Source organism: Micromys minutus (assembly GCF_963924665.1).
Source record: "Micromys minutus genome assembly, chromosome: 2".
NCBI classification, from domain to species: domain Eukaryota; kingdom Metazoa; phylum Chordata; class Mammalia; order Rodentia; family Muridae; genus Micromys; species Micromys minutus.
Window position 1 is genome coordinate 24,004,287 of NC_137971.1, and position 27,095 is coordinate 24,031,381.

Here is a 27,095-nt window from a genome sequence, read left to right on the forward strand (position 1 = left end):
GAAAGCAGCATGCAGGACAGAGTAGAAGTGGGGTCCCTAAGAGTGATGAAGATGCCCGCCATGAGCTTCTTCCCAAAGGTAAGTCCTTACTTCTTCCCTGGAAGGTGTGAAAACAGCCCTCCAACCTCCACTTCTAGTCAGTGATAGAACTGCAGCAGAGTGGGAGATTCCTGGGTGCCACAGTTCTCCTGCCCTTGTAAATACATCTCATTTCAGTGTGTTTGTCTTACTAGTTTAAGGATTTCTCACCTTTATCAGGGAACATGTTCATGGGCTTCATTAACTATGCTGGTTTTGTTTCTTATTGATTTTATTTCCTCTGTGATTCACGGGGATCCTCCCCCAGTAATCCATAAACATTTAATTTCCATTCCTTTAGTTCCCCAGTATTGGGAGTCAAGGGGGAATCCTAGGGACTCACTGGTCAACCAGCCTATTGGAAGTGGTAAATTCCAGGTTCAGTCTCTCTGTGCCACATTCTTCTCCCAGCCCTAAGAAATAACTCCTACAGGCTATTTATTTATTTGTATTGGATATTCTCCGTATTTCCATTTCAGATATTATCCTCTTCCCCCAATCCCATCTCCCTCCATGAAGGTACTCTCTCTCTCAACCATCCTCTCCCACCTCAGTGCCTTGGCATTCCCCTGGGAATTTGCTGGACCAAAGGCCTCTCCTCCCATTGATGTCAGAAAATGTTCTCCTCTGCTGCATATGCACCTGGGGCCATGTTTCTCCATGTGAACTCATTGGTGGGTGTTTTAGTCCCTGGGAGCTGTGGTGGGTTTGGTCAGTGGATCATTTTGTTCTTCCCATGGGCTTGCGAACTCTTTCAGCTCTTTCAGTCCTAAAGGTTATTTATAAGGAATCAAACTCCTAAATGTTAGAAGTAGATTTAATTACATACTGATTATAATAGTCTCTCCTCATTTCCATTATCTCTTCTCTTTCTTAAGCTTAGGCAATATGGGCAGGAGAGAAAAGGCCAAAGAGATGGTTCTCAGGAAGATCACAAGTATGAAGCTGCCTACCTGTAGTCAATAAAATGTCCTCAGACATTCACTTCTGGGTGTACTCCACTGTTACTGTGTATTCATTTGCTGAGACATCTTATTTATGTGACTATTCAGATAATGTACACAGGTTCATACCAAATGCTAAAGTAATTGACTATGCTGTGTCCAATACATAGCTCTTGAAGGAGTATGTTTTAGTAATTTCGTATTCATGGTATCTTGTCAAGAGCAGTGTGATTTTAAATTTATTGTTTTAATTGTCCAGTGTTTAAAAAATGTACTGAAGTCTGACTGTATAATTTTAATATTTGAAAATGTACACAAATAAACTCAATACAATACAGATTTGTATAAAAGAAGGACTGCTAAAAACTTATACAGAAAAAATAAATAATAAGTATTTTAAAAAAGGACAAGACATTTTATAAATACTAATAAATACTGTGCAATGCTTTAATTTACTATGGCAGATAGAAAAACTTGAGAAATCATTAACAGGTTGTATATTTAAAAAGCTACATGAATTTTCTAGCTGATTAAAATAAAATGTAACAGTAGTAGCTTTTAACTTTTAAAATGAGGTATTATTACATTGTAAACCAAAACAGAGCATAAATATATGACTTAGCAATTAATGGTTATAAACTTCAACTTAATAAAAGACAACAAAATTTTCCATTATTTATGGACTTTGTCACTTAAAATTTGGCTTGTTTGTATACTTGCAAAAGTGACAGAACTATCAATACACATATCGTTAGACATGCAGACCAAACCAAAACTATTTCCATGAGTCATCCCTAACAAATAAAAACTGTTTACATTTTATTGAAAACACTTAAGTCTGGTTTCCTATACATAATTCTTTGTGCTTGTTAGGAACCTACATTAAACATCTCTACGCAGTGCAAGAGAGAAGCAGTTTTATTTGCATATGGATTAAAAACAATATGCATCCCAAACCAAATGTACCTTTAGCTGTCTCAGGCTTTTCAAGATTTTAAAGAAGAAATATCCTTTTGGTATACTCAAGTGGGAAAGTAGTCATTTGCAGTCTCAAGCATTACAGGAAAGGAAGATGGGCTTTCGAACACACGGGGGTGGACTTCAGAACTATGGGCACTCTGATGAGCTGCTGCACCCTTGAATTCTGCTGGTTGGGTACAGAAAGCAGAGCAACAAGGCAATGCCTAGCTCAGGGGAGGTGTGGGCCAAGTATTACTTGCATGTGAATCATATGCTGGTACTAAATGCTGGTTTCATTCTTATTGCAAGTGTCACTTCAGAGTTTTCTGAAGAAAAGCTATTAAAGAATAAGTCTTGAGATGGGAATGTTTGTAACATGCTAATAAAACTGCTTCACTATAAATTAAATCAAGACAAAACAAAAAACCTGGGGCTTAAAAATGCAGTTTTTACATGCTATGTTATTATAAATAGAAAACAAGGGTACTTTTGCATTTACTATTATTTAGAATCCAGTGAAAAACAAACATTTTAGCCAAAATGTCAAACTTCTCTTTTATACCAAGCTACATCATTTTGACATAAATTTTTTTTTTACTGTATTTCACTTTTGTCAAATATCTTATTCTACATTTTCCAAAAATTAGTGTTTTCATATAACTGGTGATCCAAAATGTAGATCTAAGTTGTACAACAAAATATATAAAGTGGGGTTTCTTTTGTGCTTGTAATTATTTTAAGTAATTAATGACTAGTTTGGTCTAATTTGCTCTACCATATTGACTTTTAAGAAGAAATGACCATTATACAAACATTACAGAATACTCAAGTAACCAATTTACTGTCAGTGAGCATGCAGACTAACAATACTTAAAAGAATATAACCTTGAATCCAATTGGTCTGAAAATATTCTTGTACAATCATCTTTGTTGATTTGTAAAAGCTGTATACACATCTAAAACCCTAAATTTACTTTGTAAAAATAAATCTTTAGCAATAAATGGCACTATCAAAATCCCATGATTCTTCGGCTGCTGTGTAGTGTTATTTACATGCTTTTCAGAAACAGGTGAAAAGATCTTGTAGGACCCCAAACCAATATATCAAAAGACCTGTAAACTGCATTGGCAGTTATACTGTTGTTCCCTTTGTATGAAAATATGGCTACATGCTTTATGGTAAGGACAATGTAGCTCTCTGCTCTGCTACGGTGTGCTGCCAGCACACGTCTACCACTGGGCTCCATCATGTCATAGATGCGCTCTTGCTGCACTTGGCTTTCCCAGTGGACACCTGTGACAAACTACATATGGACAACAACAAAATGCTATAAAAAGACTGCTGGACTCAGACCTGTTTTGGCCATAGGCTCTTTTTCTCACTCAATAAATTTCTGATTATATATATATATATGTATGTATATATATTTTAAATCATGCCTTCACTATACATATTTCACATCTGAGTTAAAAAAAAAGACCTTCATTAGTTTAAAAGTGGTGAGCTTTGTCAGAGTGTTTTGAAACAGAAACATGAAAGTGTTAAAGGCACAGTAAGAAGAAACTGAGTGCTACATATAGAATACGGTATTTCAAGTCTTCTAGGTTATTCAAGTCCAAAACCTTCTGAATTTGAAATTCCAATAATCAGTTTCTGTTTCAGATCTTTTTTGCTCTTGTACGGGGGAAGGCAGAGTTGATTGAAGCAAGTGTGTGCCACAGGTAACCTAGGGGGAAAAATAACTTTTTAAAGGGATACTAGGTCTTAAAACAGACATGAAATGACTAGGAAACTGAAAAAACTACATCATTGAGATCTATTTTCCTGTTCCATGATGACTTATGTTTTCTTTATTGAGGACTTAAGGATCAAGTGCCATTCTAGATAACAGGAGCACGTTTACAGACAAGACAATCAATACTCCTGCCTTCATTAAACTCTAATTTGAAAAGCATTTTGTTTAGAGTTAGACAAAATCTAAATTTAAATACTGCTCCCCTCACTTCTGTGGGATTTTGTTTAGTGTCTCCAAATCTCAGTTTCCCCACAGATATGTTAAACAGTGCACTTACATTAAAAGAACAGAATTGTGATCTATGCAAAATACCCAGTAGATAGTATATTGTGATAGTTCAGTCTCAATTGTCAGAAAGTCATTTTGGGCCTGTGTTTAAAGCTGTCCTCTATGCACGTGGAACATCCAGTCCTTGATGATCAGCTCTCTCCATATCATTCTACCAGATAACACTTCATCCAGAGTCTCTGGAGGCATCTCAGAGCCTTCTCTTCAGTTTTTATGAATTTCTCAGCATCATAATAGCTTTCCACAAAGTGAGTTAGAGTGAAAAATAAGCCAGAGAACACTTAAAAAGAATTCTGTATGATCAGTTTCTACTGCAAGACCATACAGAAGGACTTACAAATACTAGATCAGTTGCCATTTACGGAGTCTCTGGAGCATATGCTGCTTCATTTAAGTCCCAAAGCAACCTAAAAGTGGTTATTATCCCTACTGTATGGACGAGGAAAATTAGACATGGGAATATACGGATCAGGTATCCAAAGCTGAAAAGGAGTAAACCCGAGCTATAAATTCAGTCAGGTCTGACTCTAAAACCAGTGCTATTTGCTAAGTTGTAAAAAAGCATTTCCACGCACACTCAACAAAAACCTATCAATCATTAATAGTCTTAGTGAAGATGGAATACTGTCCTTGCTTTTTGAGGAACACTATCACTGTACTGGATGGAAATGTCAAGTGTCTTTGATAGTTTTATTTAATCAATGTGAGGTCCCTGTTGGGAATCCAAAGTCGTTCCAGAGTCAAACAAAGCTATATTAGCTCCTGAAGTTATTTCTGAAGTAAAAACAATCAGAGACATTTATATGTTGCTTTTGTATTAAATTACTTATATTACTTTTTAATTTAATTGAATTTTTATTGCTATAAATATTCCAAAAAATTCTATTGAGCAAATAAACCTGCAAATGCAAAAGCTTCTTTTGACATTTTCTCATTCTTTTAATTATAACTCATAAAGAAATTTCTTAATTATATAAAAATAATCATTTATGTTTTAAAATATAATATTTTTGTTTATTTTTGTATGGAGTATGCTCATGTGCACGTATGTGTGGTGGCACACACACTCATGTGTATACAACATACAAGTGAGACTAGAGAAAGATATTGGGTATCTATTCTATCACTCCCTGCCTTTAGTTCACTTTAGGTCTCTGACTGAACCTAAACTTGTCTTTTCTTTGACTTGGCTGGCAAGCCCCAGTGATCCTCATGTGTTTCCATATCCTTACTCCAGCTCAGGGGTTATATAAGCTAATGTGGCCACACACCTGGCTTTTTATATGCATGTTAGGAATCATAACTCAGGTATTTGTGCTTAACCAAAGAAGAACAATATTCTGATCCCTAAAGAACAGTTTTTGACATCAGCTTAAATAGTGCCTAGATGTATGTAAGATGCATAAGGCCTTCCTCTGTCTTCAAGAGACAGTACAGTGACTGCAATATAAGGGGGAATGAAATTTACTGAAAAAATGATGACTTTTTGGTGTCACAGGAAAAGTCAACATTAAAAAAGATCTTCATGAGAGGTAGCAAGCACATTATCATATAAAAATGAACAAATCAAAGGGATGGAGGAAGGCAGGCAGTGTGTTTTAAGGATGAACCAAAATACATGGATGTAAACAATGGACTGTAAGAACGGAAGTGATGGGCACAGTAAAGCTACTAATGCCCAGCATGTCAGGGCCAGGTGTCATGGAGCAGGAGCTGTACAGGAACCTGCACAGGAAAGCAGCCATACTCAGCTAGAAAGGAGGTGAAAAATAACAGTACCAGGGTAGAAGCAACTGGCAAAGCATAGGCCCAACTCAAGTTCAGAAATGAAAGGCCTGGGACAGGATTTGAGAAACATCCAGAGTGTGACTGCAGGGCAAGGGTGATTACAATGAGAGCAGTGCCTTCTCAGAGTACTTTTCTGAAGCCATAGGATAGTGGAATAAAAAAAAGAAGACCACAATGAACATTACCCATCAACACTATTAGAAAACTGTTTAACAACATGGTCTTTATTACTTCATATGTGAGGCGCATAAGACTTGAAAGACGCCATACCAGAAGTACTTTGAAGTATTAATACAGTAGTTACCTCTGTTCCTTTCAAAAGCCCCAACTTCATATATTTCTTAATTATAAAAGTCATTTATACGAAAATGAGGGCCAGTCAACATACTACTACAAGGCAGGTTAGGTTCTAAAACAGACCATACAGCAAATACATGGCACAGGAATTTAAAAGGAGACAGAGGGTGTCGTCATTAGTACTGAGATGTGTCAACACGGCCAGGGACTTTCAGCCATAGTCCCCTCTGTTTCAAGGTCACATTGACCCTGAAGAATTTTACGTGAAAGTGACTTCAGATTGAAAGACTCATTTGACTCCAAAATTATTAAGTTATACATTAAAAAGAAAGTTAGCCAGGCAGTGGTGGTACATGCCTTTAATCTCAACACGTGGGATAAAGAGGGAGGTGGATCTCTGAGTTTGAAGCCAGCAGCCAGATTGGTCTAAAGAGTGAGTTCTAAGAGAAACCCCATCTTAAAAAAAAATAATCAAACCAACAAACCAACCAACCAACCAACCAAATAAATTAAGTAAGTTATAACACAGAACTTACCAGTTAGTAGACGTTTCATTCTTTGAAATCTTAAAATGCAAATCGGCCATCCCTCCAACAGGTACTCTGTCGCTTCCTGTAGTAAAATGTAGCAGCTTCTTCTGAAGTTCAAGAGGAAATCCAAGCACAACATCCCAAAAGTATCTACAGAAGGAAATTCACACATGATGCAATCCTTAGAGACTCTAATAAACTAAGCTCCGAGAAAAATTCCTCTAATATAACTGTGTTTGATAATAGAATAAAATAATATTTTATAACATTTAACTAGTCTAACAATGGATAACATAGAACTCGTTTTTTGTTCTCTATATAATATAAAAGTTTTTTTTAAACTCTGTGAATAATATGCTATTTATTAATTTAGCATTTTTGGAAAAAAATCTGTATACTTTGATATATTTTTTTCCCAATAGGATTCTAAATGCATTCCTATTTCAGTACTTTTTTATTTTTAGAGATAAATAAAGATAGGGTGGGGCTGTAGAATATTTAATTTAAGTGATTAAAGAGTTCTAAGTTATATGAACAAGCAAGCCTCAATGTATTCTGTTCTCCAGATGCAGAGCTTACCGTATGGTCAGGTCTGTTTTGGCATATCCATCATACTGTGTACTTCTCTGCAGTGCATGCATGTCCAGTTCAGGACTTCCACAAACCAGAATTTCAACCTCTTCTGGACGAAGCAGCTGTCAGTAATAGTAAAAGCCATAATTAAAAATGATAGTTTAAATTAAATTTGGTTTTATTGCAGAATCAAATAATAGAAACTATGATACTGTTTCAGTAAATCAAATGACGTTTTTGCCGAAGAAAATGCTTTCCATTTATATTTTCTACTATAGTAGGTGTTTTGTTCTAAAAGCTTTTTTATCTTATAACAGTAATTAGTAGTTTGCTAGAAAATAGAGAAAACAACTCAGCATGAACCAAACTCATTCTTCTCCAATCAGCAGGAAGCACTGGTGTGTCCTGATCTGGCTGTCCTGCCACCTCTGTGGCGCTCTGGGGCAGTCTGCTAGTCTACACCTAGTCTGCTCTGTGTCACTCACTAACTTTCTACCTTTTAGGTGAGTTTGTTTTCATTTAAGATTAAATCTGAGAAATAGGCAATATTGTGCCATGTGATTCTTATTTCCCTTTCTCCATCCTCCCACTACCAGAGTCATAAAACTTAAGTTATGGCTCAACAGTATTTTTTTAAAAAGGTACGCACCAGCAAACGTATTACAAAGGTTACTCTAAAAGATTGGCTCTCAACCTTCCTAATGCCACAACCCTTTAGTAGTTTCTCATGCTGTGGTGACCCTCAAACACAAAATTATTTTTGTTACTAATTTGTAACTGTTGCTACTGTTATGTATCATGATCTGATATACAAGATATCTGATATGCTATTCCTGTGAAAGGGCTGTTAGATCTCCAGCCCCCAAAGGGGTCATGACCCAGATTGAGAACCACTGCTCTGTAAAAGCCAGAAAGAAAGCTACTTGTTCCTGCCTCCAACGTAATGTTGATAGTCCAATTCTTTCTTCTTTTAAAAACAATGCAAACAAAAGGCTACTCCAAACTCTCATGATAAAACAGAAGGGGCATATGATAGGCATGATGGCACGTGCCTAATTATTCAAGGTCAAAGAATTATATAGTATTTACAAATGGTAATCTAACTCCAAGTTACACGGCCAAGACAGGTCAAAGCACCGTAGAAGTCCACCAGGCTTTTGGAGAGGAGCTATAGACTCATGGCTGCTGATAGACCCTTGGGTAGGGAGGGACAATTACCCAGCATGCTCCCACATGTCCCCACCCGGAAGCTAGGTATTAGCTCTCCTGCTCTGCTTTTCTCCTAAGTTTCAACATTTTCATACAGCTGTTAAAGCCCTAATTTAAGGCACAGCAGAAGAGAGGAAGAGCTGAAGCCACACTTTTCTTTCTCTAAAGGAGAAAGGGTGAAAGAGGAGCACTTCTGTTCTTTTTATTTTTTAAAACTTCTTATTGATTCTTTGTGAGGGTCACATTATGCTCCCCAGTCCCACCCACCTCCCCATCCTCTCGGATCCGCCTAATGCCCTTGCAACCCGCCCCCCCCCCCCAGAAAATAAAAAACACACAAAGAACAAAAAAAATAAACAAAAGGCATCAATTTTTAAAAGTAGAAAGTATTTTCTACTTTTAAAAGCTTATCTACCATGATACTTAAGGAATTAATCTGTTATATCATTATACCTAATTGAAACCTTAAAAATGTAAACTCACCATTAGGGCATTTGAAGCACACACACTATGAAATCCACAGTAAAATGCAGCAAATTGCTTATATATAGATTTGTTCAAAAGGAAGTCAGTATAAAGCTGTACATACTCTGGAAAGCAATTTCACATGTGTTACATAGTCATGATAATAAAAAAGTACCGATTCACTGCAATTTAAAATGGCATCTAACTTACCTCTTCTATTCTGATTGGTAACTGGAATCTTATCACCCCCAGGTTTTAAGTTATAGGATTTAATTACTCCAAATTCTTCCTGAAAAACCTGATGGGCGATACCATATGTTAATTGGTATTGGAGGCTTCCGTGGGTAGATCTGTAGAACAGTTCTGCCTCTCCCTTAACATACAACTGCCAAAAGCCTCAACTTTCCAGTGACATTTATATTAAGAAGAGGTGTCATTCTGAGGTAAAAATGCAGGTCTTTAATCCTTCCTGTTAAATACAGTTCATAACTTTAACAAAACCCACAAAACTTATATGAAAAGATGAAAATGAGTGGTCTCATTACCTTCTACTGTAGAGGCTAGCTAGCTTTTGATAAAAAGCAAATCAGTCTTGGGAATATGCAACTGCCTTAGGGGAGTACCAAGCCCTTGATGAATTCATTTTTGAATGCTTATCTGCAGGTGTCTGCAGCACTGTCTCTATTACATTTGATACTTATAAAATAATTGAGAAAAGATGGTGTTGTGCGGCTCAAAATCACTCCTGAGTGCCAGGAACTCTGACACACTGCTACACTCAGACTTAAGTTCCTTTTCTTAAGATTTTACATGTTGATTAGTTCTTGTTCATCTAACAAGTGCTTAGGAACAAATGACATTTTCATATTTAAGATGCACAGCTCATACACAGAGGTATGCTTTCACCAGTACCTGGAATGTTGAATAAAAATCTTCTTCAACATTGCCTTCATATGATAAGAGTTCCTTTAATCCATGGGCCAATTCCTGTAAAAATAAATCTGTGATCTGTCTTTTATAATTAACTAGCATTACTTCAAACAGACAGACTGTGGGTCTCTTATCTGTGAGAATAAAAAGTAAACTCATATTTTAAAACAAATATTTGAGATGTACTTTCTAAGACTCATGATACTTGCTAATGATTTCTACCATTTATAGCTTGAAAAAATTGAAGTCTGTGCAGGAGGGAATTATCCATTTAATATTACAGAGATCTAATGCTATGTATGTCCCACTCATAAGCAAACAGGTGTTACAGCTCTCCTGTGATTTCCAGAATTCCTGTCTCCCTGCCACATTACCATTTATGGATTTGTAGTGCTTTTCATTTTCAAATCATAATATATTTTTAAATGCACTACTATTTTGGGATACAGTGTTTAAATATTACACATACAGTTCACATATGTTAAGGGGCTTATACATTTTAGTTACTATGTCCTCCTCTTCCAAGAAAAGCCTGAGAGTGCTGGGAAGAAATATTTCCTTATAATTCCTTATAACTTCAGTTATCTATGAACAAAACTTAAAAGTAGAACTGGTTCAATATTTTATTTTTTATTAAGCTTCATGAAAAATTACTCTTAATTTGTATTAAAATGTTTGAAGAGATAAGTAATAATCTTACATTATTTAATAATACATTTTAATTTCATTAAAATCATGGGGACCAGAGCCTCAGATCTGAAATGGTGGCAGTGATTTTATCATAATTACTATGATATATATATATCAAACCCATGACCACCATCTTTAAGAAAGTTACACTGCAGTGTAGGAACCACAAAGAGAATGTGAAAGTCTACTACCATCAGAAATGGACAGAAGAGCAGGCACAGATCCCGACTGATAAAACAATGGCTGCATTTCAAGAAGGAGGGATACCTCCAGCTCCATCTGTGCTCCTTCTCCTGCAGGGAAAATGAGCCTATCTCCCTAGTCTCCTAGCCCCCCTGCCCTGGTATGATATCTGTGGAACCGGCTCTTAGAATAAGGCCTCCCACATGCCCAAGATGCCTAAACTTCCCACAATGAGACCTTCTGCTTTCCCTATGATGGTACCCACTTATCCTAGCATGACTTGGCTGAACAGATAAGCAGTTTTGTGTTACTTTGTCTGTTTTGTCAGATCGTGGTGCTGGGTCTGAGTGTTTTCTGGCAGTACAATAAAAGAAGGCCTCTCCCTGTTTCTAGCAAAGAGAATATAGTCTTGGATAGAAGTGTAATAAAAAAGTACGTGTACTGTGAAATGTGAAAATGAAAGTACCAGCTAGTTTTTCTTTTTTAAAAGCACATATTTTATATAAATTTAGGCTGGTAGAGATTTGATATGCCTATTACCATAAAATGTATGTTAAATTATGTTTATTTGTGTAAATCTGTGTGTGAGTGTATGTATCTGACTGCAGAGACCACCAGTGCTGGACTCCCTGGAGCTGGAGTTACAAGTAGTTGTCAGCACTCTAATATGGGATGGGCTCTAACAACGGCACTTGGAGCTCTACCAGAGCAGTAAGAGCTCTTAACTGGTGAGCCATCTTTCCAGCCCATTATTTGCTTTTAATTATTATTTTTAAAATAAACTAGTATTGCCATAAAGTCATAGGACTCAGAAAGGGTAAATAACTCACCCAAGTTTACAAAGCCAATAAATAGCATGGTCAGCATCAGAATCAATGCCCATCAGACTTAAAAGTCTATACTATCCTGTAAGAGCTTAGGCACAATGCAGAATAGGTCTCTGTAAGGAAGAGACTAAAAGTAAGACAGAGCAGAGTTCTCAAAAGGAAGCCTGATTTTAAGGTGGGAGCAGCATCAGAAGACTAACTAAGGAGGCATTGACATGTCAGGACCACCAAGTGATAACAGCATACTTACAGGCATAATCTGGCACAAGTCATCAATGGTAACGCCGCAGATGCCTACTGGTGTACTCTGATCACTAGGTACGACAGGAGGGCTCAGTAATTTTTTGTAACAGCAGGGAGGAAAACGAATATCCAAGGTGATGCTGTTATAAACAGCTAGTCCCATGAGCTATGCATACTAAATGTTAAGTATTAACATAAAATCCACGACAACAAATGCATTTTAAATTATATACCAGTCTTCTTATAGAATTCTTTCAGATCTAACACAGGCTTTCTAATTAGTTCAGCACACCTTTCTTTTTTCTTTAACTTCATTTTATTTATATACTATAATTCTTGACTAACAAAAGCCATGGGAAAAGGTATTCATTTGCTAGAATTTAATGATTTCAGGCATCCCTATAAATTATTTAATATATAAAAATTACTAAATTTAAGCAAGTATGTTGGTGGTTTTGTAAGAAGTACTTGGCTGTAGAATACTGCACTGATTTTCAAAATTGCCATTTTTAGTTATTTAAAGCTTGAGATTGTGTTAAAGGAATTGGTATGAATGTACCATCCATATATGGATGTACAAATAATGTTAATGAGATAGTAGTATAAGCAGACTCATATATAAAACTTAAAGGACTAGAGTTCAGATATCTTATTTACTTGTAAAATTTGTCTACTTACACAGCACAATGTAACTTATTCATTTCCCAAAAAGGAAGTTCAGATCAAATTTCCTCATATTTAAAGGTCAGTTATTATATTAAAGTTACTTAAAGAATAATTTATTTTATAGATTCAAAAGGAAATCTAAACATACAGGCCTAGAAAATTGCTGAAAAAAAACTGAATACTGTCAACTTAATTTGCAAAGGCAAAATGAGGGCTGGAGACATAAGAAACAGCTATATTGTTTTCTATGTAACTACACAGGCTGACCAGCGTAAGAAGATAGATACTGCAAATACACTAAAATATATAATTAAGATAGTAGCAATAATGATGATAATCATACTACTACAGTGTTATAATTCATAATTCTCCTCTAAACATTTTTCCCAATTCTATTAGATATTCTCTGTATTTACATTTCAAATGTTATACCCTTCCCCTCAATCTCCTCCTTCCTCCCCCTCAACTTGCTTCCATGAAGGTGCTCCCTCTCCAAATCACCCTCTCCACTTCAGTGCCTTGGCTGTTGATGGTGTTGTTGTTCTCATGGGATTGTAAACCCTTCAGCTCTTTCAGTCCATTCTTTAGCTCTTTCACTAGGGTCCCTCTGTTCAGTCTGATGTTTAGCTGCATGCATCCTCCTCTGTATCTGTATGACTCTGGGAAAGCCTCTGTGGAGACATCCATGTCTGGTTCCTGCCAGTAAACACTTCCTGGCGTCAGCAATAGTGTTTGGTTTTGGTGGCTGTATATGGGGTGGTTCTCCAGGTGAGGCAGTCTCTGCAGATCTTTTCTTCAATCCCTGCTCCTCTATTTGACCTTGCTTTTTTGTGCTCCCTTCTAAGGACTGAGGGAGACATCCACATTCTGGCTTTCCTTCTTTTTGAGCTTCATAAGTTCTGTGGATGGTTTCTCAGGTATTCTGAGCTTTGGGGGTATCCGTTTATAAGTGAGTGCATACCATGAGTGTTCTTTGGTGACTGGGTTACCTCACTCAGGATGAGAGCTTCAAGTTCCATCCATATGCCTATGAATTTCATGAACTTGTTTTTTTATAGCTGAGTAGTACTCCATTGTGTAAATGAACCGCATTTTCTGTATCCATTCCTGTTGAAGAACATCTGGGTTCTTTCCAGCTTCTGGCTATTATAAATCAGGCTGCTATGAACACTGTGGAGCATGTGTCCTTGTTATATGTTGGAGCTACTTTTGGTTATATGCCCAGGAGTGGTATATCTGGGTCCTCAGGTAGCACAATGTCCAATTTTCTGAGTGCTACCCAAGGTTTTTCAGAAAATTGAACAGTTTTCACTAAAAAAAATGTATTGCTAAAATCCTAAAAGCAGGTTGTCCACAGTAAGGAAGTAGGTTAATAGGTTTATGCTACAGAGCCTCTCACACAGAAATACTTTACTTCACACTCTCAAACTATCCTGCTCTAGTTGAAACAGGGATAAAGTAATTTTCTGCCAGTGTCAATGAGGGCTTTGTGCTGTGGACAGACTGAAAACCTGTACTGTACTACACTGTCTCTATACAGTTTCAATATCCTTTTTGGTGCAAGTAATTCTACTTTTAAAATACTGCTGTTATTAATACTCTTTATAACATTTATAATTTTACCATTATTATCTTGCTTTATGACTATTTCTTATAAGCACTAAGATCTTATCATATTTAAAAATAACTGTAGTCAAACATTAGTTGTGTGAGTTTAATTTTAGATACACTTGTTTAACATGAAATGTACACAATTTCATGTTTAGTGTGATCTTTTAGGTACTGACTGAGAAAAAACCACTGATAATATGAAAGAAGATGACTGGCAATTCACAATTTTATGAAAAGCTTAATTTCAGAAGTTCAACAGCTAACTTTATTAGAGATATCAGGAAGTCAAAACACCACAACTCTGAGCTGTGACACAGTATTGTAAAGCAAGATAACCACATACATAAAGAAAGTCAAATAGGTCAAAGTTAGTAAAAAGTACCACAGAAGTTGGACATACTCAAGTGAGACCTGTAAGGAATCTATGACTTGTTCAGCCTTCTTGAATAGTGTGGAATTAGTCGCTCTGGACCTTAGATATGACAATTTACAAGCATTTCAAGTTAATTTGACTATTTAAATGTGTAGCTTTATTTCCTGCTTTTTTAAAAAATTTACTCTTTCAAGTTCCATATATATCCCCGGGATTTAATCATAGGAAACGTGACATGGCCTGATATGGATTGATAATCAGCACTTTCCCCCAAGTCCCAGGGTGATCACTGCTTTGTAGCAAGTCAGTAACAGCCCAGCCTTTCACTCTGCCACATCCTCTCGTCTTAAATTCCTGCCTTCTCTGGGACACATACAGGAAGTATCACATCTTCTCCACCTTACAACCTCGCCACATTAATTTTTATGCTAATCTTGGTTTTAGTGAAGTCATAAACCCCTTAGAACTTACTATTAATACATGTTACATAGTCATCTGACTGAGGATAAACTACTCTGCATTGATGCTCATCTACTTACTTAAATGCTAAACTTCTCAAAGTTGGAGTTTTCTCTTTTCCACACACCTTTATCTGTTGTTCAATGCTTTACTCTTCTTTCATTTCCAACAATTATATTTCTTGTAATTTAAAATTCAGTCTGGCAGTTCCTTAGAAAATTGGGCATAGTACTACCCGAGGACCCAGCTATACCACTCCTGGGCATATACCCAAAAGATGCTCCAACATTTAACAGAAACACACATTCCACTATGTTCATAGCAGCCTTGTTTGTAATAGCCAGAAGCTGGAAAGAACCTAGATATCCCTCAACAGAGGAATTGATACAGAAAATATGGTACATTTACACAATGAAGTACTGCTCAGCTATTAAAAATGAGTTCATGAAATTCTTAGCAAATGGAGAGAATTAGAAAACATCGTCCTGACTGAGGTAACCCAATCATAAAAGAACATGCATGGTATGCACTCGCTGATAAGTAGATATTAGCCCAAAAGCTCGGATTACCCAAGATACAATCCACAGACCACATGAGGCTCAAGAAGTTGGAAGACCAAAAAGGGGATGCTTCAGTCCTTCTTAAAAGGGGGAACAAAATATTCACAGGAGGAAATACAGAGACAAAGTTTGGAGCAGAAAATGAAGGAAAGGCCATTCAGAGTCTGCAGGGGGATCCATCCCATATACAGTCACCAAACCCAGACAATATTGTAGATGCCAAGAAGTGCTTGCTGACAGGAGCCTGATATGGCTGTCTCCTGAGAGGCTCTGCCAGAGTCTGACAAATACAGAGGCAGATGCTCTCAACCAACCATTGGACTAAGAATGGGGCCCTCAATGGAGGAGTTAGAAAAAGGACTGAAGGAGCTGAAGGGGATTGCAACCCCATAGGAAGAACAACAATATCAACCAACCAGAACCCCAGAGATCACAGAGACTAAACCACCAACCAAAGAGCACACATGGAGGGACCCATAGTTTCAGCAACATATGTAGCAGAAGTTGGCCTTATCAGGCATCAGTGAGAGGAGTGGTCCTTGGCCCTGTGAAGGCTCAATACCCCAATGCAGGGGAATGCCAGGGTAGGGAGATGGGAATGGGTGGGTGGCTGGGGAAAACTCTCATAGAGGCAGGGGGAGGGCAGATGGGATAGGGAGATTCCAGAGGGGAAACTGGGAAAGGGGATAACATTTGAAATGTAAGTAAAGAAAATAGCCAATAAAAAAAAGCTAATATACAAGGCATCCTTGTCTAATATCTAACCTCTCTTTGCTCTACCAGTTAGGAATAAATTATACAACATACCTGAGATAGAGATGAGAAATGGCAAATGAATTTATGAAATTAAAAAAGGCATAAAATAATTATGTATGTTTTAAATATTTCCGATTGCATTTACTTTTCAAATTTTTAGTGTTACTTCCTTCATGTCTTGAAATTTCAGGGTACATTAAAAAAGCTAAATTTAATTTTTACAATTTCAACTTAGTTGATTGAGTAAATGAGCACAGCATACAAGGACAAAGTATTTTATTACAAATGGAAAATACTCTAGATTTTAAAAACTTTAAAATTTTTGATTATTTTGATATATAAATAATCATTTTGAGATTAAATAAAGATTTAAAAGTCAGCAATTTTCTTTAAATGTATTGAGACTATGGAGGTTTGATATCATTTATATAAAGACTAGAGAAAAGCTAATAAATCTGATAATATTTAATTTTCTAAAACATTTTTCTAAACTATAGACTGAAAAAATTAAAAAAAAAAAAAAAAAAACCTTAAAAAAAATCCCTAGTCTAGTAGCACCTCCTAGTGGAAAGTTTAAAGGATACAATTCCAACCAATCGGAACTCAGAATAGTTATCACATTTAAAGCTGCTAAACCAATGGCAGTGTGAATCCTTGTGGTATGTAAACATGCCTGCAGAGGAAACACAATTTGTCCACAAGATAAAAAACTCTCGTAAGACACATATTAAATCTACCAAAGGCAAATCACTATCAACAGTTCTGCTACAAATCATCTTTCATGTTAAAAATTTCACAAATCTTAGTAAAATTTTATAAAAGGCATTTTTTATATCTTTGAGTTTTTACGAAAATGTACAAGATTTTACACATTCATCTACGTTATTCATAATATGTACAATACGCATACCCTATAAATAGAAATTCTCCTTTGAAGGAAAACATTTAATAGATGTTAATAATTATATAAGCATTTTCTCTAAATAAAATAAAATTGAAGTTTTTTGTCCTTAAAAAATTAAGCTATGAATGTCTACTTAATTTTCTGTGGTATATGCATGTATACATGTTTGTGTGTTCACATGTACATCTGTGTGTGAATCCACAGGTTAATGTCAAATGTTTCAGTCATGGTCCATTTTATTTTTGAAAGAGTCTCCCACTGAGTCTGGAACTGACCAATTAAGCTAGACTAGTCGGCCAGCAAGCTCTAGGGGTCTGTCTGTCTCACCTCCCTGGTGCTGTTGGGAAAGGAGTGCCAGCAGTACCGGCTTTCCACATGGATACTTGGGGCCTGAGCTGACTCTCAGGCTCACACAGCCAGCGTTTACTGACTAAACCTCTCCCAGGAACACAGACTTCTATTTGTTAAAATGACTATTTAATGGAAGAAACTTCGCATAATAGTACAGAAAAAAACTATAGGCTTGTTTTAAAATTTGATTGTTCTTTATTTCAATGGCACATTTCCATTTACTTCATTTATTCAAGAGATGTATGGCAATTTTTGTACAAATTCTAATTTACAAATGAAAACTATCAGGGCTACACCTGAACTCAAACAAGTCTAGAGTGACAACAATCATAAGCATTCAACACTTACCATAATCTGGATGGAAAATCTGGCGAATTAGAAGAAGAAACCATTCTTTAGTTAAGCCACCCATATCCAAACCAGCTTCACCTACAAATGTAACTTTCAACTTCTTCTTCAAGTCAGCTCTTTTCCGGGTCAACTATTTGAAGAAGTTATGTAGTTTGGCAGACAGAACAAAGAGCAATGAAAGGGGAATTTATTTATTTTTTCATTTTTGGGAACAATATTAGGCAGCCTTTAGCTTATTTTTACTTACATAAACATCCATCCATCCATCCATCCATCCATCCAATTTGTCAGACAGAATAAACTAGGTGTTATTAATCATTTTATAGATTAGGAAAAAGAAGGGGTCAGATGCCTTGACAATTCCCCAAGAATCATACTGTGTCCAAAATTTTAATTTAGTAGACTATAATATAACTTTTTATGGCCTTTTTCTCTTTCAACACTAAAACCCCACATAGATAAAATAGCCATTATCTCTTAACTACATGATAGTCTGACTGCAGCAGTGTACATGCAAGGAACTTTGCAATATATATTCATGAGTATTTGTGTGACTCTGAATAGGTCCTATATGCCCTATAACCTATAGGTCAGACCTGCAATTTTATATATAGATGGGCAACCTAAGGTGTAGAGAACTAAAAATGACTTGCTGTACACCTAATAAGAAGAAAGATAGCTGGTCCAGTGTCCAGACAGAACACTAAGAAATATGAATTACATATTTACATATTCTACATCAACTCCTATGAGAAATTAACCAACTACTAATAAACATTAGAATGTTATAAAGCTTATTTACATAAAATTTATCTTAACTATATCATCATTTATGCAAATATACATATTGGCACATGCAAACAATAGTTTAAAAAATTTTAGAAATAAGAACCATTTTGGAATAAATTTTACCTCATCAAGTGAGTCACTAACCAGATGTGTCCTCCTTACTTTCATATTTAGAAATAGCATGTTCATATCAGGTCTTTGTCTTCGAGATACTTTATCCACAAGACTTTGCTAATTAAATAAGAAAGCAAACATTTTTCACTTTTACTTAAAGTATAATTTCATTTAAAACACTTAAAACAGTCAAAATAGCTTAATTTTATGCTGTCACATAAATAATTTCATAAATCAATCACATACATTTTAGCTTGTGGAACATCTTATTATTACTTTATTTTGGAACCCTGGTAGCCAGAAGTTACCAAACTCTTGCTCAGTTTTTCAGTGAGAAGGTTGAACAGCTAAACTGCAATTCCCACAGGCCCTAGGCCTTTAATCGCAAAGTTTCCTGTGCAAAAAAGCATGTATTCCTAATGCTAAGCTCAGGATTAAGATATTTTTGGATACTTAATTTATCCTAAAAGAATAGTCTATTTCTATAAAGTATAAAATTAATGTGTCTATAGGTTCAAAGATATTAATCAATGTTCAGAACTTTAATTCTACTCTGGGGAATTTTAAAGATTAGATATAAATTTATTCCATCTTGCTTAGCTAACCATCAGACTGAGCATGAGGACCCCAATAGAGGAGAGTTAGAGAAAGAGCTGAAAGAGCTGAAGGGGTTGGCAACCCTATAGGAAGAACAATATCTATTAACCAACCAGACTCCCCAGAGTGTCCAGAGACTAAACCACCAATCAAAGAGTACACATGGATGGGCCCATGGCTGCAGCTGCATATGTAGCAGAGAATGGCCTTGTGGGGACACCAACAGGAGAATCCTTTGGTCCTATGAAGGCTTGTTTCCCCAGTAGAGAGGAATGCCAGGGTGTTAAGGTGGGAGTGGATGGGTGGAAGGGGGAGCAGCCTCATAGAAGTAGGGGGAAGGGGAATAAGAATGGGAGAGGGGGAAACTGGGAATAAGAGATAACACTTAAAAATATCCAATAAAAATGTAAAAAAGAAAAAAAATCAATAAAAATAAAAGCTTCAAACTATCCTAGGTATATCTAGTAAGTGGAATATAATGCAGCTACTAAAAGATGAGTAGAAAAACTATGCAAACAGTTCAAGCAGGGATTAAAATTCTGTATACAACATTGCATTGCCTCTGTTGATTAAAGAGCACCAAAAGAAAATTTACCAAAATGTCAATTTTCCATATATGCTGGATGATACATATTTATAAAAGATTTGAGAAATATGTTTTTCATGTTTCTCCAAAATATAAGCACTGAGTATATAAAAACCAACATATTAGAATGTATAAGAAATATATAAATGATATTTATTATACAAAATCGATATACATTTACTATCTAGATAACGATTATTAGACTATTTCATTGTCTTTGGTGACAAGGAAAATGAATTCTGTGCAAATAAGGATCCGAGTCCACTAATGTGCTATTACACAATATCTCATGCCCCAAATAGAGTTTGAAACTTAAGATTTGTAGATTACTATAATAGACGCCAATCCATAGTCTCCCCAGGCCTCTGCTCTCCAGTGTGAAGATTCTTAGTGGATTTTTGTTTTTCTAGGACCTACCTTATGAAGGAAGTCTATATTCCTGGACAGTGTTTTGTGTAACAGATCTTTGTCTTATCCTTTCTCATCTTGTGATCCTGTTTTTGACCCTACATAGCTGTTGCATGTTGACAGTAAATATATTTACCCTAGGCTAATGGAGACAAACTTAGTGGTCCTTTTCACTGGAAATGTGTATTTTCCATAAGAATGCTTCAAATGACCATCAAAGGCAGAATTTTAGGTAGTCTTATGGAACTAATTTATATACTTAATTTTGCAATTTCAGATTATAGCATAAGCTGTGTCAAGAGTCACCAGTCATTAATTCAAGTGGGGAAGTGAGGAAGAACCAGTAAGAACTAACAATGCCTCTGAGTCTTCACTCTACTCTCCACGCCTCTTGTGGTCTGTGAAAGGATATCTGGGCTCTCCTTTCCCACAGGAGAACTGTAGCACTGAATGGCATCTGATACATTAAGCATGAGTGGTAGCACTCTGCAAGAGAAATCTAGATAAACTAGTGCTATCTACTTTATTGAAACTGTAACAAACTACACAGCCACATGGAAAGAAATTACTTTTTAAAAAAAGACACATGACACAGACATGCAACTAAGCAAAAATGTCAAGGTGACTGGCTACACAGATTCACTTCTAAGCCAGTATCTAGTGTCATATATGCCCATTTAATCTCATTCTTTAGGGGCAGCATGGCTTTGGAATTATCTTTGGAGCCACAGGCAATAAAATTTCTTCTAATATTTCCATACTTGGGGCTGGAGAGATGGCTCAGTGGTTAAGAGCTCTGACTGTTCTTCCACAGGTCCTGAGTTCAATTCCCAGCAACCACATGGTGGCTCACAACCATCTGTAATGGGATCTGATGTCCTCTTTTGGTGTGTCTGAAGATAGCGACAGTGTTTTCATATGCATAAAATATTTCCACACCCAAGTGCAAGCTAATTTTGGGAACTTTTCAGGCACCAAAATCTTAAGTCTTTCCTTGACAGAAATAAATATAACCAGTAACTGAACTGCTGAAGAATAAAATATTATTTTTATATTTTGAAATACCCTAATTTATACTTTGTTGTACTCTTGAAGACAACTTGGGAATAATTTCTGTCTACTCTGTTTTTCTTTCCATTTTAAGAAGCCAAGCTTCTCTTTCATCTTTAACACTGTGCGTACTCTCACTATGCAGTAGGCACCCGATATGTGCAAATGTGTAGAGGAGCAGTGTGAGCGCTCACTCTTGTGCTGTCCTCAACAGTGTTGGCAGTGCAGAGGCCAAGGGAGAAACTTTACCTTGCTCTACATTTTCCTAGTCTGTCCATTTCCTAGTCTGTGCATTTTCCACATAGCAAGAAACAATTATAAAAACTTTCACTCTCCTTGAGCATATTTGTTAGTTCTATAAGATATATATTAGTGTTAATCACCTAATGTTTTGGTTGTTTCTGATTTTCATGAACTCCAGAAGTACTACAATGTGAATGATCAGTGTTAAGGCACTTCTGGTCTCATCATGGTTACACAATGAAGTCCCAACAAGCTCCTCAAATTTGGGTCTATCAGAAACATTTCTGCTGCATTTATAATATACTGGGAGGCTGACTAGATGAGGGGTGTTCTATCTCCCATATTGTGCACAGGGCTACCTTGTGGAGGTAAATAACATGAACTTTATTTTTAACATTTCCTAATTACACTAAAATTATTCACAACTATTATTAAATTCACAAGACATTTAACGTATTTATTATTTACTATATTAATTACAGTCAGCATAAACATGTTTCATAACTGGCTTACCCTTGCGATGCTTATCATCTGTTGCTCTGAGTCTCTCTGAATAATGATTTTTTTTGCAGCTATAGAAATAACGAATGGGTACTGACAGAAGGAAAACCTGCTTTACAAGTGAAAACAGAAAAAGCAAAATGGTGCAATTTTAGCAAAAGTACACTAAGGGAATCTAAGGTACCCTCCTTGCAATATAAAACATCACTTTTGTATGGTATTTTGCCATTCACAAAAGATTTTATGTGCCTGAGTTCATGTTCACAAACCTATGAAAATGTATCATTCCTAGAAGTACAGTGTTTTAATTCTCTACAGGAAGCCACAACTAATTTTCTAAATATGTGCTAGTCATTTACATTGTTCACACAAATCATTTCCATTTCACAGTTACCTATATTATCACCTGTGAAAACCTTGGCCAGCAGCAGGACCAGGAAGCAAGTGTTGATGGTCCAGAAATAGGACAGAATATTTACATGTTCATATGAATATATAACTTATTATTCAAGGACTATTTTTGATGTGTAAAGTTCAGAAGTGAAGAAACACAGTGACAATAATAGCAAAGAAGCAGCAGTCATAAGTTTAGAAGCGGTATAATAAAACTGAGAAAACTGTAAAATATGAAATGTACTAACTTACAAAGCTGTAACATTGTTATCCAAGGGCATGGAAATAGTCTTACACTATATATGAAAGCCACAAACTACTCAGTCGTAACGCACGTGGGTGGAATGACTATGGCAGCAGTAATACTTTCAGAGTTTAGACTGCCATTAGAAGTGGCTGCAGTGTAGATGGGGTATAGCTCAGTGGAAGTAACTGCAACAAATCTGTCAGTTTTAGCTATGTTCATCTGAACATGGTAGGAGCTATATTTGTGGCCATTAGTTGCAAAGAAAACATGAGAAGAGATAATCCTATGTAATAAACATTAGTCAGCCTTTTCTCTGATTCAAAACTGATAATACAAATTGCTCAATACTAATAATTAATGTTGAGTTACTAAAGCCATCTAAAGGGTTGAAAATAAAAGAAAATGCAACAAGCCTAAAAAAGATATATGTTGGTTTCATTATAGACTTTAAAACAGTGCTTCTCAACCTTTGTCATTTTGGTTTTATAAAAAAATAAAACACATAAAAATTACTTTGTAAATAAAGTACCCAGGTAAACACCCCACAGCCAATAGTGACTAGCCCTGAGTTCCAGATCTCACTCCAGATTCCAGCTGACCAATTGGAACACCTATGTAGTGCATTATTGATATGTTCCACTGTGACTAGAAGGAACTCATATTAAAAGCTGACAATGAGATAGTCAAACTATTAGGTGATTCATGGCTACACTTACACTAAAGCAGGAATAAGAGCATCTTTGTAAAAGAAACTCTACCAAAAAATATTCCTCAGACTGACTAGTTCTTAAAGGAAACATTTTTTCAGTTTTGATTGTTCATATGTACACTAAAATTTGAACAGAGGGCCATTATAAATTTTAGGCCAATTCTGGTAGAATTACTGGAAATTTTAAGCAATATGTGTGTTTATGTGAGCTCTTTGGGTTTTTATATGTGTATTTACATCTCACCATCTCTTAAATATTTCATGTTTGGGATAGGTTTGATAATTTAATGCAAAGTAGATGTGTGCATAAAAATTACAGTGTATTCAAGAATTAAGCCAAGTCTTTTGAAATGTTGCACTAAATAAACTGTGAAGCTCCTTTCTCTGAAATATCATTTTTTTTTGTAAAACTAATTCATAATCACTTTTTGGTGCAGATGGAGGGAGCAAGTGATACATATTAAATGGCCGTAAGTGTGTGATCAATGAACTGGACTAGGTACTGGTGCACTGTGGCATCTAAGGTAAGATGGTAAATAAAGTAATCTGGAACATTCACAGTCATTCATTTGCATAGTGCCTAAAGGTTTTTCATGTTAAAATAACAATATGTATTATTTACATAATTGAAAATATTTATCTTCTAATCCTTTAGAGAAAAACAAAACAAAACAAAACAAAAAAAAAAAAAAAAAAAAAAAAAAAAAAAAAAAACACGGCCCCTTGTGTGATGACAGCACACAGAATAGAAGGTAAGCTCCAAGAAACCTCATACCTAAAAAAGAACCTTGGTGTTCTTGAAAAGATACTATTAATTGAAACAAAATGATATTAATATGTATATAAACTGAAAATGTAGCAAAAGTTAAACCTCTTGATATAATATTTTAAAGCTACATATCTAAACAATCTTTATATATACGGAAATTATATACATATTATTTCTACCAACTTAAACTCTAGCTATTACTTTAAATAGTATTTTGTTAGGTAAATAATTAAATGAGCTATATTGATCATACCTGTGAGAATTTCCAAAGCTCTGCCAAGTATGATACTCTTCCATGAGATCAATGTGATCCAAGGTAGAATTATAGAAATCAGTGTAAGGAACAAGAGGTGGGTGAACCAAACTGTTGGCAGTATCTGTTAAGAGAAGTTCTCATATAGTGCTCTTTTTCAATACGTGTGTGATTTATTCTAATAAACACATTTTTAATATTTACTGGCTATCCTTAACTTAAACTTCTGTTTTAAATAACCACAGTTCAATGAAAAGGCCATTTTAAACTCTGTGGTAAATATGCTATTTCTTGCTTTAAAAAAAGTGATGAGGATCATAAAATATTTAGAGAAGGGGCAGATGGTCATTTCTCCACCTTGTCTCTTGTAGGAGTCCTTAGTAATTAGTGGGAACTCATGTTTTCTTAGGAATGAATACTTAGTGAATCATATGCACTTAAGACTATAATACAAGCAGAAACAAAGCTCTTCCCAGCTTTGTAAAACATTTATAATTAAAAATTTATATTTTATAAATCCATAAAAGAGAAAATGACTTTTTCTTCAAAATTATGGTTTAAAAGTTAAAGCTCTCTCTCTAGTACTCAGTGATCCCTAAGATGTGTCCCTAATACTTATCAACAGAAAAGGAAGAGTGAGTGAATAATCAAAACCTACTAAGTAAAGCCAGAACTTTAGCGGCTGATGGAATCCACCAGGTACACTTTGTTAGAGGCGGGAATTCTTCAGGTTTTGCTGGAAACAGGCGTAAAGAAACAAACTGCAGCAACCTCTCTACTAGTTGCTTGAATTTCTTCTGGGATAATCTGGTAAAGATTTTGAAATAATTCCAATCAAAACTTTCATTTCTTATTTTGTCGATATATTTTTTAGAGACCAATACACATAGAATATAGACTATCCATTCTCACAAGTTATATTTATTACGTTGAAAACATTTCAAAAGATGTGAAATGCTACCAATACTATTTCTCAAATAAGAAATAAACACCAAAATTACTGCAGTGTCATTAATATAATTATTAAGGCTTTCAGGATTTAGCCAGTTTCATCATCCACAGATCCTGTTCTTGAAGACTAACCTGTATGCTAAGATTTGTTCCTTATGCCCCAGGTCAGCACTTGTGTTTTCATGGCCACTTGTAGACATGGAACAGTGAGAGCCTCGAGGCATTGGCATGTAGGAATGAGATTCAGCACGGTGGTGCTAACCCTTCCTTCAGTTCTCACACAGTCACCAATTGTCTTTTCTGTAGTTTAAGATCATGGTTTTCATATTTTATATCTTTTTAAATGATTCTGTTATTTTAAAATGGCCCTTTAGCCAGGCATGGCAGTGTACACCTATAATCCCTGTAACTGGGAGACTGAGACAGGACAGTTGTGAGTTAGAGGTCCACTGGAAAGTACGTTCCAGGCTGGCCTGTCTCAAAATCCAAAGATCATACAGTGTAACAATTAAGTGTTGGTTAGTTCTAATGAACAAGAAGGATGTGATATTCTATAGTGAACAAGAAGGACGTGGTATGTTGTACTAACAAAATGTGTGTTAGAGCTATACTGGCATTGCGTATAGTGCAACCATCATGATCTCAACTAATCAACTTACATGGAATAAAGCATCAAGTATAAGCACTCATAAAGTGGATGCTTGGTGAGCTAACAGGACTGTGATAGGAGAGGCTCCTGGTAACCCACCCAAGCAAAGGCTCAGTGATGTGTGCTAGTTCAGCATTGATGGTTACTTTGTAAATACAGTTGGTATTTAAATACTACTGCCAATAATAGTAATTATTACTAGTATAATTAATAATAATAATTATTATTATTATAGTCATCATGAGAACTGACAGTATTTAAATTTTATTTCAGAAATATTTTGCCTCTTTAGTTTTGTCCAATCATGGAAAAATGTCTCTTAATGTAAATATAGTCCTGATGGGAAGAAGTAATGTGCTTTTGTAATCTGGTATTTTTAATAAGGAGAAAGTATCACATATATAGTAAAATGTGTAAACAAGAGTGGAAATAAAAAGACATAATAAAACAATAGTTGAGCAAATCCATTTGAAATGTATAAAAAACAGAAATGTGTTATATAAAAACTCAAGTGGTCAATTTTTCAACAATTTTCACAAGAACATGGTAACTTAGTTTAAAAATAGATATGTATGTATCTTTAATGTATTACTAAAGTATACATTTTATAACTGGCTTTTGAAGCATTTCAAAGTATAAACATCATTTATAAAATCTTCAAAACATTTAAATATTGTAAAGGTTTACAATAGTTTATCATAAAATTAATAATATCACATTTAAAAGTGAGAGACTATGAAAGTTCTTGTTTACTTTTTAAGCCAGTGAACTAGGAAATGATGGTCAGCTTCCACTAAGGTAGCTATCTGTCGTAGCAAATGAGCATAGATGACATATGTAGATGTGATATTAAATTGAGGATTCTGAAAAAGACATTAAAGATAACTGCGTTAACAAGGAAAAACACAAAGCTTAATGAGTTTTAAGCGGCAAATTCAGGAAGCTACATTTGAGTTTGTGTATTTCTTTCAAAACAATCAATTTGTTATTTAAGCAAAACTGGT

At 35.5% G+C, this 27,095-nt stretch overlaps 1 protein-coding gene across 3 annotated transcripts in view; it reads right to left on the reverse strand.

The window, feature by feature from the left end:
• Positions 1–3,007: 3,007 nt before the first annotated feature.
• HECTD2 (HECT domain E3 ubiquitin protein ligase 2) overlaps positions 3,008–27,095 on the reverse strand; it is a gene marked incomplete at its 5' end in the record, with an annotated part of 63,247 nt that continues 39,159 nt past the window's right edge. The window contains 14 exons of one of the 3 annotated variants that reach the window (XM_080911961.1): positions 3,008–3,709; positions 6,688–6,831; positions 7,261–7,376; positions 8,947–9,053; positions 9,139–9,226; positions 9,841–9,915; positions 11,809–11,967; positions 16,811–16,899; positions 17,830–17,962; positions 18,745–18,852; positions 22,133–22,229; positions 24,492–24,615; positions 25,150–25,298; positions 26,845–26,954. In XM_080911961.1, coding sequence (XP_080768087.1) covers positions 3,589–3,709; positions 6,688–6,831; positions 7,261–7,376; positions 8,947–9,053; positions 9,139–9,226; positions 9,841–9,915; positions 11,809–11,967; positions 16,811–16,899; positions 17,830–17,962; positions 18,745–18,852; positions 22,133–22,229; positions 24,492–24,615; positions 25,150–25,298; positions 26,845–26,954 — 1,620 coding nt within the window. In that variant the 3' untranslated portion in view covers positions 3,008–3,588. Of the gene's footprint in view, positions 3,710–6,687; positions 6,832–7,260; positions 7,377–8,946; positions 9,054–9,138; positions 9,227–9,840; positions 9,916–11,808; positions 11,968–16,810; positions 16,900–17,829; positions 17,963–18,744; positions 18,853–22,132; positions 22,233–24,491; positions 24,616–25,149; positions 25,299–26,844; positions 26,955–27,095 lie in introns of those variants that run through there. The other 2 variants (XM_080911960.1, XR_013974931.1) reach the window with 2 other exon arrangements.